Source organism: Trichosurus vulpecula, chromosome 6 (genome assembly GCF_011100635.1).
Source record: "Trichosurus vulpecula isolate mTriVul1 chromosome 6, mTriVul1.pri, whole genome shotgun sequence".
NCBI lineage: Eukaryota > Metazoa > Chordata > Mammalia > Diprotodontia > Phalangeridae > Trichosurus > Trichosurus vulpecula.
Genome location: NC_050578.1, coordinates 258022051 through 258036392, shown reverse-complemented (window position 1 = coordinate 258036392; position 14342 = coordinate 258022051). Strand labels below are relative to the sequence as shown.

Genomic DNA, 14342 nt, shown 5'->3' with positions numbered 1-14342 from the left:
ACCCTCAGCATCCCTACCTTTATCCCCAGGACCTGGAAGAAGGATGGCAGGGCTGGCCAGAGATCCCAGGCAGGGAGGAAGGGGGCTCCTGGGCCCTCTCTCAGACTGGCTCACTGGATAAACAAACAGTTCAGAGGGGAGAGCTGCTAGGAGGCTGTAAAAACCTCATCAAGGTCTCTCATTCCAGAAACAGATGAATTTCCAGTACAGCATACATTTCAGTCCCTGGCCAATACTGACTGGGCCTCTCAATGAGGATCCTGAGCTGGGGAGAAGCTTAAAGGTCTCATTCAGCTTCTCCAGAAGCCAGTGTCCCTGTGGCTCTCTGCTATCTCCTGGGCTTTCCCACTAAAGCCAAGGTGGGAGGGGAGAGGGAAGAAGGAAAGGGAAGTGTGAATGTGAAGGGTAGTCCCAGCCCACTACATGAGGAAGAAGGCCTGGCAGCCTGGGCACCTGGGTATTTGCTCATGCCACAAAGTGCCAGCCTCTGCAGCCTGCTACATATGCATCGCCGCCAGCTGATTCCCTTCAAAGAATTCCAGTGTCTCCCTAATCCTGGCTACAGTGTTTCCCATGCTCTGTGCCCTCCAAAGCACTGGGCAGGGCTGCCCACCAAGTAAGAAAGAAGCCAAAGACCTTCCACCTGAGAGACTTAAGGGGGCTTCAGATCATTTAGTCCCACCACTCACTGGATGCAAAACCTCCCTCTCCAGCATTCTGGGCAGCAGCTGCTGCTTGAGATGAAGCTCCTTCCATTGTTCAGATTAATCTCCCTAGGACGGAGGGCCTAAGCAGAGACCAGAAGAAGACCAACAGACATTTCCCTTCCTCCTTAGGCAACTAGTCTTCTTCCAGAAGCCCTGATCCCCATGGAAGAGGCATATTATATCCCCCAGGGGACGCCGGCTCTGCGCCAACATTCAGCTGCTCAGCTCCCACAGGCCTCAGGTGGAAGGCTGGGAAAGTCCGAGACAGGGGAGAGCAAAGACATTATAGGCCTCAGACATGATAAAACATGAGAAAGCCCCAAAAGGTAAAGGGATTTGTCGAAGGTCAGAGAAGGACTAAGAAGCAGAGCTGGAATTTGGGTGCAGCTCCTCGGATTCCCAATCTGCTCAGTTTTTCATGATGCCAGGTAGAGGCTACCAAGCCCCCGGCTGGGGAGTGGAGGAGGCCATGGCACAGCCAAAAGGGAGGGCCTTCATCTCCTGGGGCACGGCAGGAAGGAGGCCTCCCTTATCAGCCCCCAGAATCGGTGTGCTCATGGGGTGGGAGGGAAGGAAGGAGCACCACTCCTCAGCCCAGGCTGCTTTCATTAGGAAACCTCTCGCCCGGAGCAAACCAGAAGGCACCAGGGAGCTGGCAGAACAACAGGATGGGTGGTAAGGCTCTGGGAAGAGGGGAAGGGAGTTGTCCGGCTGGGTTAATATTTACCCTCGGTCAAGGGATGGCTCTTTTGGACTCCCTGCCTAGGATCACGGGGGCACAGAGGGCCTTCCTTCAACAGTTATCTCCCAGACCCTCCCCGGCACCTCACCACATTGTGCCCAGTGCCCCTCACCCCAGCCCCAACCCCAGGCTAGGAGGCCCCACACAGCCAATACAGGGATCCAGGAGGGAAGGACAGGGAAGGGACTGAGTCCCCTTTTGACCTGATCTGAAGGCAGGGAGAGCAGTAAGCAGGGGCTCCAGGTCCTGCGGGCAAGCCGTGAGGCTCCAGGCAGCAGCCCTCTCTCTGGCAAGTCCTAGTTTGGAGGCAGCAGTCCTACTCCCCGCCCTCTCGTCACCCCTTCCCCCTCCTCTTCCCCCTCTCCCTGCTGCCTAAGACAGCCGTTATGAAAATAACCCCACTGGTAACCAAATGCACTTCCTCTCAATAGGGCTGGCTCCCAGCCCCCATGCGCACACCCCAGCCTCTCCTCCCTGCTCACCCACCCAAAGGGGCAGATTGGCAGGCAGGCAGAGACAGACAGATACAAACACACCAGCCTCTCCTCCCTGCTCACCCACCCAGAGGGGCAGATAGACAGGTGGGGGGGGGGGAGAGAGAGGGAGAGAGAGAGAGACAGAGAGAGAGAGAGAGAGAGAGAGAGAGAGAGAGACACACACACCCCTCCCCTCCCTCTTCACTCACCCAGAGGGGCAGATAGGCTGGCAGGCAGAGACAGACAGACACAAACACACCAGCCTCTCCTCCCTGTTCACCCACCCAGAGGGGCAGATGTACAGACAGACAGACAGACAGACAGACGCGCGCGCGCGCGCGCACACACACACACAGGATCTCTCCTTCCTCTTCACTCATCCAACTGTTCCAAAGAAAAGTGTGTTGGGGTTCCTTGTGTTCTGAGGAAAGGGCCGCTCCCCCTCCATGTCCCTGCTCCCTGGCCTTTCATTCAATACTATCGCTATTCCACAGGTATACCCCCAAAATGGTTGGGGGGGTGGTTTGGGAGAGGCCCAGACCCAGAATCAGAGGTGGTCTGTGAATAAAAACATTTCCCTGCCCTTGACTCTCCCCCCACCATATTTACAGAGAGGTTTACTAAGGGACATCTGCGGACTATTAGACTGAGGTCTCTCTCCCTGCTGTAGGACAAGGAAGAGTTCTCCACAAAGGGAAAGGACCCCTTGATGTTGGGACATTTAGGGGCTGGAGCTCTGCACTCATCTCATGACCCACTAAAAGGGAGCTTTCAACAGCACTCAAATGAAGATTTGGGGGGGGTCTGTTCATTTTTGCCTAGCCCTATGACTGCACCCACTGACGGTGATGCAGATGGGTGGGTGGCTGCTGGGCCTTGGGTCCCACAGCCAGGAGGTATCACAGAAGGGACCTGGGCCTAACTCAGAGGCTCTCTTCCAGCCCTCAGCCACTGGGGCCTCTGCCCTGCTCCTCCTTCCCCCAAGTGATACCCCCAGGGTCTATCTCTGGCACTGCAGTTTAGAAAGGGCTTTGTTCACAATAGCTCTTTGAGATGAGGAATGGGAGTTACCATGGCACCCATTTTACAGATCAGGGATTGCTGCTGCCGTTCAGTCATGTCTGACCATACTGGCAAAGATACTCCAGTGGAGTAAGGCAAACAGAGGTTAAGTGACTTGCCCAGGGTGACACAGCCCCATGGCTCTGCTCAGCCCATTCTCTAGGCCTAGAAGGCCTCTCACCTGGGCATATTTTTTTTTTCAATCCTTTAAGGCCTGGCTCAAGTCTTACCTGTTCTTTGATGTCTCTCCTAAATAGTTAAGGTCATGGGATATGTGCCTCTTTTAAATCCCAGGAGCCTCATTTACTGTTTGAACCATTAACTTGATGCATCTTTGTTATCTTTCCATTTGTACCCCTTTCCTCACCCCCCCACCCCCAATTAGATGGCAAACTTGGGGAGGGCAGTGTCTTAGGAAAGACTGTGCGGCATGTTAAAAAGACCATTGGACTTGAAGTTGAGAGAAACTTGGAATGAAATCCAGCCCTAACACTCATTAACTATATGACCTTGGGCAAGCCAGCAAACCTAAGAACCTGATTTTTCTTATCTCTTTATAAGAGAGAGACAGAGAAAGAGAGAGAGAGGAGTGAGACAGAGACAGACAGACAGACACACACACACACACACACACACACACACACACAGAGCTATACCATCTAGAGGACAACTCACCTCACTGGGTTGGGGTGATGACGTAACATATAGAAAGCCCCAGGTGAATCATACACATTGCTACTGAGCTTATCCTGCATCCCACAGACCTTAGCACAGGGCTAGGCTTTGATGAAGAGCTGCTCAGCTTAGAGTCTAAACACCCAGGCCAGGAAGCACTGAAGCAAACCGACCTTACTAAGCTGCACTGTGTGCTGTGCACCGTCTTAGGCTAGGGGCTGGCAGGGTGGGGAAGGGACTAGGTTAAGAAATATTCCTTCCCTCTTGGAGTTCAGAGAAGGGAGTAGCTGAGATATCTACCCAGGGGCTGCAACAGGCAAGACTAGATGATGTGACTGAGGGACAGCTTGAAGAGAAAGAAGGGCTCCAACTGTAATGTCTCCACCAAGCCGGCAGGGTGAATGAGTCTGGGGCCCCAGGCACACAGAGCCATCTCCTTCCCTTCATACTCTGCCCACCCCCTGCCCCCCAAACAAGCTGGGAGATGTCATGGAGCAAGCAGCATGGAAAGAGCACTGGTCTGGGGTCACAAGATCCAACTGACGGGGGTAGGCACTTCACCTGAGACTGTTTCCCCATGCACCTTCCAGGGTTGTTGTGAAGAAAGCACTTTGGCCTACAGACACGGGTCATTCTGATATCAGGGAGGACCATCTCCCTCCACAATGTAGCTCCAATTTCAGAGAGTAAAATCCCAGGTCCTTGACATCAGGATGGAGACAGCCTTTTTGTCCAGGCCCCTTGCCCTCCAATCTCAAAAGCCGAAGCTCAAAGAACCTTTACCTTTGTTTCCCCCTCAGAGGATAGAGTGTGTGTGTGTGTGTGTGTGTGTGTGTGTGTGTGTGTGTGTGTGTGTGTGTGTGTGTGTATGACTAGACCTCACCCCTTAGCCTCCTTTCAAGGCTTATTTCAAGTGCTACTGGTCTTTACTGACCTCTCTCCCGGCTGGTGCCCCTGCCCCAATCAGTGCTGGAGGCGGGGAGCAGAGATGGTTTCCTACATTCCTGATCTCCCTTATCAGTGAATGTTTCAAGCGTCTGGTGGAGTGCAGACTCCTTGAGAACTCCACTATGTGAGGTCTGGCCTCCTCATCCCACCCAAACGGCTTTCTCCCCAGAGTTACTAATGATGTCTTTGCCAAATTTAATGGCTTTTTCTTGACCTCTACCATCTCTTAACATTGATGGTCACCATGTCCTCCTTGCCATTCTCTTCTTTCTAGGCTTCTCTCTGTGACCTCACTGTCTCCTGGACTTCCTCCTACCTAACTGCTCTTTCTTGATCTCTGCAGGATCTTCATCCAGATCATGCCTGGGTGACCCAAAAGGCTTTATTCCGGGCCCTCTTCTCTCCTCCATCCAGATTGTTTCACTGAGTGATCTCATCAGCTCCCATGGATTCAACTAGCATATCTCTGCGGATGATTCTCAAATCTACGTAGCCTGACCTCCAGTCTCACATCTCCAATGAGATGCCTATTAGGCATCTCAAACTGGAAGTCCTGTAGACATCTTAAACTCAACAAAGCTGAACTTCCCCCCCTCAACCCTTCCCCCTTCCAAACATCCCCATTACTGTCAGGGGCACTATCTTCCTGAGTCCCCCAGACCAGGGGTCATCTTTGACTCTAGGGGTCAGCCTGGACTCTTCCAATAGCCTGGTGGTTGGTCTGCATGCCCCAAGTCTCTCCCTACTCCAGTCCATCTTCTCCCCAGTTGCCAAAGTGTCAGGATTGAACGACAAATTCTTCTGTTTGGCACTCCACGCCCTTCCTAAGCCAGCCCCTTTGAGTTCTTCTACCTTACTCTACCATGTCCTCGGCTATACAGTGACCAGTTCTCTCAAGAGGACTCCCTCTCCTGCCTCCAGGCATTTTTAGGGCTCTCCCCTAGGCCTGCAATGCTCGCCTTCATTTCTGCCTCCTGCCTTTCCTCAAGTCTCACCTTCCACCAGGAGCCTTTCCCAATTCCTTCCCTGTGAGGAAGGATTACTGCTTGTTTGGATGCAGTTCTTTGCATGTTGTTTGTGAGGTCCTTGGGGGCAGGGACCCTCCTTTGTCTCCCCAGAATATAGCATGGTACTTGGCTCTTAAAAAATGTCTACTGATCGACTAGCCCTGGCCTTAGCACAGCGTTTAACAAATGCTCGCTGAATCACGGACCTCTTTTTTTAGCCCTGAAGCTCTGCAGAGAGTATCCCAAAAGACACTGTTTCTTTATATTCACCATCCTGCCCAAGCCTCTGCATCGTTTAATTCCTGAATCAAAATCCCTAGTCCAATAGCCAAAAAGTCTCAAGGCAGAGGCAGAGATAGCCCCCACTTTCTCTGGGAAAGGTGCAGGGCCACTGAAGCCTTCTTGGCCACCAGCCTGACAGTAAAGAACGATGTTGGTGATGCACCAGTCTCAAACACCCAGCACCCAGTACCCTGGTTGGCTCATTCCATTCCTTTTTGGTCAGCATAATATGAAGAAGCCCACTGGTCCCCATTGGCTGTCTCAGCCATACCGGCCCAGGGTTACTGATTGATGAAGGACAATGATATCCATATCTCCTCCATCTTCTCCCAAGCTGACCTGTGGATCCCCTCACTTCTCTTGTGTCCATACCCGCCTACTCTCCACCTCTCCAGTTTTCTCTCATGGCCAGCACAGCCTTCCATTCCCCATCTGCCAGAAGCCACCTTGATCCCTCTGATCCCTCATTCAAAATTCATCTCCTCCCTTTCTGCACCTTTGCTCATGTTATAGTAGAAAGGCTGAACATGTAGTCAAAACATGTGGGTTTGAATCCAGGCTCTGCGGGTCTGCAGGCAAAGTCACTGCCCTGGGCCTCAATTTCCTTATCTGTAAAATTCGGGTAATGATCTTTAAGAGAACAGGTAGAGAGGTAAGAGCCCTGGATCTGCAGGCAAAGGACGTGGGGCAAGCTGTGCCACCTGCTTCCTCCCTTCCCTTTTCTGGGCCTCGGTTCCCTCATCCGGAGGGGGCAACATCCTGATGTGAGGCCCACCCGCCAGCCTCAGAACACTCACGGTACTGACAGGCTAGTACAGAAGCTTGGGCACACCAAAGGCCCAGACTGTCCCCGCTGTTAGCTCAGCTAGACTGAAATCGTTGGGGGCACACAGGCTTCTGTCTTCCTCATCCTCTCATCCGATTCAGCCCCCAGAGCACTGGTGTGCACAGACAATGTGCTGCGGAGATGGTTGTCACTGCTGCCAGGTCTTGGCAGATTAGACTGAGGGGGCCCCCACGCCGCCCCCCCCCACCTCCATAGCCCTTCAGATGACAAAGGGCTTTGCTCGTCAGTGGGGTAGGCTGTGTAAGTATGAGCAGCTTACATTTACAGATGGAAAAACCTCAAAAAATAAAGAGACTCCCCTGGGACTACACCCCACAAGTTTCAGGGTGCCAGGCCCAAACCCAGGCCTTTGGCTCCAATATTGCCACCTACTGCCTCTTCCACCAACACTTTCTTCCAGTCTCCCTTGAGCTGCTCTAAAGGGGGGGGGCGGGCAACAAAGCCCCCATGATGCTCTGGTGCCAAAAAGCACGTGGGGAAAAAAAAACTTTGCCCCTTGGGGAACTCCTTACAAGGGGTAGAGAGGGAGAAGGCAACAGCAGGGAGGCACCTGGCTGGGCCCCAGGAGCAGAAAGCAGCTGGGCCCTTTTCACAACCACCCCCTCATCTGTAAAATGTCAGCGAGTGAAGCTTGAGGTAGGGGGTGGGAGATAGGGAGGCGCTGGCGTCTGGGTGGCAGGAGCCCAAGGCTCTGTGGAGGCTATTTTTAATCCTACTGTGATAAGTCATCTGTGTTTAGTGAGGTCCCCTGCTTAGAGATGACCCAACCGGAGCTGTACCTGGCTGAAGACTGAGGCCCACACACAACCCTGGACTCCTTCCTTTCACAGTCATAAAATGTCTGTGTTAGAAGGCACCCAAGAGGCCAGCTGGGCCATCCCCCAAATCCTATGGAGGAAGAGATCAAGGTGAAGGGAATGCAGATAGCTTGCCAAGGTCACTCACACATTAATGATATCGCTCCTCAAGCAGGCCTGGGAGGTGTTCCACTGCCTGGCCTCCTCCTGGCACCTTCCTCCTGAAGAGCAGAGGCCCTTCGCAACAAAGGCCTCAACCCTTTGCTCCAGGGTCAGCAGACAAACATTGAAGGTCCTATAGCATTCCTCCTGAGCCATCTTGGAGACTGCCTACTTGGGCCTACTGCCTCCCCCTCTCCCCACCCCCACCGCCATCCCACCTCTTCCTGCCATCTTTTCATAATCATTTTGTCAGGCACCACATTGTGCCAGGGTACTGAATGAGGGCTCAGACACAAAAACAAGAATGAACAATCCTGGCCTTCTGGGGACTTACATTTTACTGGAGGAAATAACATGTACACAAGGAGAAGAAATAAAGTCATTTTTTCGAGGGAAAGGCACGAATAATTGGGAGGATTAAGAATGAGCTCCTGAAAGAGGCTGCACTTGATCTGAGCTTTTAAAGAAGTTAGGGGACCTAAGGGGCAGGGGAAAGGAGGGAATGGGGGGGCAGTCTATGCAAAGGCATGGAGGTGGGAGATGAGACGTCATGTAGGAGTAAAAGCAGACCATTTAGGCATCTCTCACCCCTGAAATGACTCTTCTTCTCTGACAGTGATATGAGTAGGATTCCCCTGGTAACTTAAGGTCTTTGGAGTAGCTCCTGGACTCAAAGAACATTAGAAATGGAGGGGATCAATCATCTGGCTCAACTCTCTTGTTTTACAAATGAAGAAACCAAGGCCCAGAGAGGGGGGTGACCACCACCCCCCACCCCGGCCCCAATGTAACAGACAGGATGACACCCACGTGAAAAGAGCCCTCTGGAGCTCAGCCTCGGGAGCCAGCTAGTCCAACGTGAATTGGGAAAAGTGGTCATGGAGCCTTCCAGAGGCTTTGGAGGAGGAGGAGGAGGAGGAGGGACCTGGCGTCTCCCAAGACAGGCCATTCCAGTTATGGGGACCTCTGACTGAGCAAGATTTTTTTCTGACTTCAACAAGCCTCACTTGCCTCCTCATCACTCCGACTTCAAGCAGTCTGATATTCTTTCCCCTGGGAGCAGTACAACAAGTCAGTAGCACCTAGAGGGATTTGTGTACGTGTGAGCTTGGGATCTGGTGGGGAGAGGGAATGAGCCCCTTTCCCACTCCAGCCAGACACACAGACCCAGATGTTCATGTGACTCACCAAACAGCTCTGCGCTGGCCCCATTCTTTGAACTTTACCTAAACCACAGAGGCTTCTCTACCAAATGGGGGAATGGGGTAAGCTTGCATACTTCCTTGCCTCATATGCTCACCCCCTGCACTCTCTTTTGGCCTAAAGTGGCCCCCCGAGGCATCTCAGCTGATAGGGAAGTGAAGGGGAAGGGAAGGGGATCCCAGGGACACAAGATGACCATCTATGACTACTGCGCCAATGAGATGAGGGAGAAAAGGCACAAGGGCTCAATATTTCAAACAGGATGCTGACCCCAAAGGTGGCCTGTTCTGGGGAACTCTATGAACATCAACCACCACAGGGATTAGCCTCCTGGAGACCCTTCAAAGCCACCTTTTACGCAGGAGACACTTGGTCTGCTCAGTTAAGCTGGGAGAAGGAAGAGAGGAAGAGTTCACACAACAAGTCCTTGGATACTTATCCTCCCTGGCACGTGAAGCCATGATGGGACCTTGGTGAATCAAAGGTGGGTACACAGACAGACGAGAATTATATATTCACAGCCAGTCACAATCTTCATCTCCCCACTCACTTACCTTTATGTAAAAGCCTGGAATATGGGGAAGGCTTCCTCCCATACCCACCCCCCTTCCCTGGCACCCTCTAGGTTCTGCCAGACTCCCACAGATCTAAGGGAGAGATATGATGGCAGAAGAAAGGAAGTGTGGGGGAAGAGAGGGGAGACAGGAGAGAGAGAGAGAGGGAGGTAGGAAGAGGAGAAAGAAAAGAAAGGGAGACAAAAGTGAGGAAGGGGGGAGTGAGAAGAGAGAGGAAAGAAAGGGAGAGGGAGAAGGAAGAAAGGGAGAGGGAGAGAGAGAAAAGAAGGAGGGAGAACAGAGGGCAGGGAGAGGGACAAACAGAGGAAGAAAGGGAGAGATGGAGAGAGACAAAAGAGAGGGAGAAGAAGGGGAGAGAGAAAAAGAGGGGAGAGGGAGGAGGGGCCAGCCAGGATTGGTGCTCCTTGGGAAGCTTGGTGGGACAAAGAAAGGCAGCCGGATGTAATAGAAAAAGCCCAGGGAAACCGGGAAATGTGAGCTCTAGTCCCAGCTTTGCTATTTCCTGTGTGACCGTGGACAAGTTCATGACCTCTGGAGGTCTGTTTCCTCCTCGTTCCAATGAGAAGCTGGCTTAGAGGGTGCTAAGGCCTTCTCTAGCTCTCTGCAGGCACTCAGCAGTGAGGCTCTCCCATAACTCTCTTCCTCCAAGGATCAGATCAAGTGCCCCCAACTCATCACTGGGCATCTATTTTGTATGTAACCCATATTTACTTTTCTGTGAATGTGTGGTGTCCCTCTAGTAGAATAGAAGCTCCCTGAGGACACGGACTCTCTTGCTTTTGCATTGGTCTCTTTGGTGCCTAGTACAGTGCCATGCCTGGCATGCAGCAAGTGCTTGTGGACTGACCAATATGCTTTCCCCCTTTTTATTATAAATTTAATCAAACACAACTATTTCAATATCCCACCAACAAACAAGAGGATTGTTCATGGCACTGTGGCCTTGTGCTGTGCGATGATATTTTTAAAAGCATCATTCCATTTAACAAGACAGTTATAAGACTGCCATGTTCTGACGTTCTGTGTTCTATGTTCTCTGACATCCTCTATTTCTACACTGCAGACTGGATCTGGCCGGCTCCTCTGTGACAGTTCAAGAGGTCCCGAAGTTCAGAAGAGTGAGGTGGAGGCAGCAGTTTTGGTGAGCCGGCTTGTTTAGTTCTAACCCACAGCCCTCTGTGTTCAGAGAAATGCTACTGGCCATCTCCTGAACTTGGCGGGTCTCAGATACCAGCTCCAGGAGGAGGGGGAGGAGCAGCATCCCTGCCCATGAACCTTGGATCTTACAGGGGCCAATGTCGCCCCCTTGTGTCTTCCTGGCATTGAGCAGGGCAGGTGCCCTAGCGCATAGCTCAGGCATGGTTGCTTCCTTTAAAGCTTCCTGTGGTCCCATCTTCGTGTGGGATAAGATTGGAGACCCAGTGCAGTCAGATGCCGGGGTGTCCCTAAACAGTGACACCTGAGCTGGGCAGACCATCGAGGAATTAGCCTGCCCCTCTGTGTACCTGAGTGATTCCTGATCTCAATGCTGGGGGGGATGGCGGGGGGCACTCTCTTCACTGACAGATTGCAACCCACTATAATTTCCCTGTGTCCAACCCGATGCCAAGCTAAACAGGCTATCAGCAGGCCCTAAAATTGGTATGACCACCCATTTATGACCATGCCTTCCAGAGATGGCTATAGGTTTAAGAGAAAAATCAGCTCTGTCAAGCACCAGAGAAGAAAGCCCCCCAAGAAGGAGCACTATGGGCAGACCTGAATTTCAACCCAGACACAGACACTTAATAGCTGTGTGACCCTGCTCACCTAGCCCCTGTGTCTCAGTTTCCTCATCTGTAACCAGGGATCCTAATAGCACCTAGCTCCCAGGGTTGTTGTGAGGATACACAGTCATACTTGTACAACACTCCTCTCTGTTCTTCCTCAGGGCCTTGGGGAGCCTCAAAAGAGGTGGCTGTCCACACAACATCGTTTTATCGAGAGTCTCCTCTCCGATGGGAAAGTGACAACTTGAAAGTCCCCAGAATGCCCCATGAATAGAGGGGCCTGGGGTCCAAAAGGAGATTCTCAGAGCTTGTCGATCTGGCTGTCTCACGGCTTGACCTCAGATGTTTCTTGCACACAGGCCAGAAGCATCTGCACACGTCCTGATGCCCTGTGTTCACTAGCTCCCCTCAGGACCCTGATGGCTGCCTCCCTCAGGCCTCAGGGAGTCTTCCCCAAGGCCAGGACCAGGCCTTGCAGGACCAAGACTAGGAGCTGGTCTTTGGTGCTCAGCTGGCATTTGCTCAGGCCCAGACCTCTGCAGGGCTCTAAGGTGGATGAAGCCCTTTCCAGCCTTGTGGGAAGGCACCACCCTCTATGCTGGCTCCCAGAGTCAGCAGCCATGTCCCGTCCCCCGCTTTACTTTAGACTCCCTGCTTCCTGTAGAAAGTGCCAGAGTGGACCAGCACGGTACGATAATGATGCCAACTACAACAACCAGCACCCACATGTGTGCAGTGCCTTAAAGCTGACAGGAGGGCTTTCCCCAGGGCCTGCTAGGGCAGGCAGCATGCATTTTATCATCCTGACTTTCACATGAACAAACTACAGATCAGACATGAAGACCCTTGCCAAGGGCCATAGAGTTCAAATGCAGGTCTCCGGCCTCCAAACCAAGGGCCTTGGCCCAAGAGGTCTGGATTCTGGTCCCTGTTCTGCTGCTAATCTGTTACATGACCCCTCCTCACTCTAGGCCTTTTCCTCACCCTTAAAATAACAAGGCTAGACTGGTCAGTCTAAGGCTCCTTCCAGCCCTCAAAGGCCGGGCTATGAGGGCAAGTGGCAGCTGGATCTAGTCAGCTCTGCACCCCCTCTTTCCCCAGAGGCCCCAGAATCACAGGCTGCCTGCTCCACCTCCTTATTTTCCCTAGGTACATGGGAGCAGCCAGGCCAGGCTAAAAGCCTTCAAGAACAGTTGCTACAGATGTCTAATCTCCCCTCCTGGCTTCTCTTCCTTCTGTGTTCAGCCTGATGAGAATCCAAGTGCCCATTTACAGGGTCACAGGCGCTAGAGCTGGAAAGGATACTGCAGTTCCATCTGGCCCAAGTCTCCCCAGGTAAGTGAGGCCCAGAGAGGGAAGTAACCTATCCAAGATCATGCAGGTGGTAAGGAAAGGGCCAAGTCTTAAAGCCAGGGTCTCTGACTCCCGATTCTGGATTTTTCCACATTGCGGCCTCACTGCCAGGCACCCTGGGGCACCCAATAAAAAGGAAAGGAAGAGGCAAAGAGAACAAGCATTTATATATAGCACCTATGCTATGCCAGGAACTGTGCCAACTACTCAACAAACATTATCTCATTTGAGATAATAATAAATAAAAGCCTTCTCTCCTCCACAGAGAGCAGGTTACTCAGGTGGCTGGACAACAGGCCCCTCCCTCACGGCCACCCACTTGAGATCACAAAATGGTGGCGCTCCAGGAGACTGGGCATCCCAGTACCCAGTTCTATGCCAGGCACGAAGCAGGGAAGTCCAATGCCTTCATGTGCTAGATAAGGAGACTAGGGCCTGGGACAGAAAGTGACTTACCCAAACTCACACAGCTAGAAAGGGACAGAACCAGGACTCTAAGCCAGCTCTGGAGCCACTGACTCCAGCCAGGATGTTCCCCATTATGCCATGGCTGCCTTTTGGAGAGGTGGCTGACCTCATCCCTGCTTCTGAGATCCAAGAGCACTCTCTTGGCCAGCTAGCCTTAGCACCAAATAGATGAGATCAGCACTGAAAAAGTTAAAAAGACACAGCCTCCAGCTGCCCCAGGAGCCTCAGATTTGGAGACATTACCAAGGGCTGAGGAAGAGACAACAGACAGCTGGGCTCCCAGGGCAGCAATGAGTGTCTCCTGTGTCTGGAGGAGCCAGGACTTAGTGTAAGGTGCTGGCAAATGGTGATGCCCCTGGGGTATAAAACCAGCTAATCCACAGGCAGCATGACCTCCAATTCAGAGACAAGGCCAGAGGAAGGAAGACCCAGCCACCCCACTGGGCCCACTGGCAAGCATAGGAAGGGTCCCTCCAGACCATCTCTGCATAAGTTAACACTGAGGGCAATGACCTCAGGTTGTGGGAAGTGGCCTTCAGTGGGACAAGGCCAGCCACCAGAGCTGGAAGTGTGAGATGAGGCGAGGGGTGATAGGCCAGTCCCTCTGTCCTTCCAGGCTGGGCAGGTGGAGATTGGGAACTGCATTCCCAGATATCAAGATGATTTGAGAGCACAGAGGTTGGCTGCAAGGGGAGAGAGAGGGCAACACTCAAGATACCTAGGAGTTGGGCTGGCACCTGGCGTGGCGTCGTAGCAAGAGCACTGGATTTGGAGTCAGAAGATCTGGGTTTGAATCTTGATTCTGTAACTTTTACCTGGGATCTTGGGAAAGACACTGCATACCTCTCTGGGCTTCAGTTTTGTGTCCAGCTGGACTAGGGGCTTTGGTCACCCCCAGGCAGACTACGAGGAAGTCTGGCTTCAGTGGAAAGAGGGCTGAACTTGGAAATGGGAGAAACCTAGGTTTGAACGCTGCCTCTGCACTTACTGACAACTGATGACATGACTTAATTTCTCGGAGCCTAGGTTTCTTGTCTGTGGAATAGGGGAATGCTGATGCAGGACATACCCCCCTAGCACTGTGAGGCTTAATGAGAATTCGTGTCAAGCCCTTTGAAAACCTCCGGCCGCTCATGTCAGTGACCTCTACTATTTCACCTCTCAATTCTCTGAGCCTAGGATAGCTCTAGCAAATCTCCGTCCCACCCCTCTTCCCTGCCTTCTTCCTCCTTCTGTGCTCTGCTTTTATCCTCAGCTCAGGGGTTCATG

General features: G+C 52.4%; 1 protein-coding gene across 4 annotated transcripts in view; it reads right to left on the bottom strand.

Moving 5' to 3' along the window:
• DGKZ (diacylglycerol kinase zeta) overlaps positions 1-14342 on the bottom strand; it is a 46505-nt gene that overhangs the window by 20085 nt on the left and 12078 nt on the right. The window contains exon 1 of one of the 4 annotated variants that reach the window (XM_036762919.1): positions 1653-1687. The exons of 2 other annotated variants lie outside the window; for them this stretch is intronic. Coding sequence is in view for 1 of the 2 variants with exons in the window: in XM_036762916.1 (XP_036618811.1) it covers positions 690-756 (67 nt within the window). In the remaining variant the exon portion in view is untranslated. Of the gene's footprint in view, positions 1-689; positions 1515-1652; positions 1688-14342 lie in introns of those variants that run through there. One more of the 4 variants, XM_036762916.1, reaches the window with a different exon arrangement.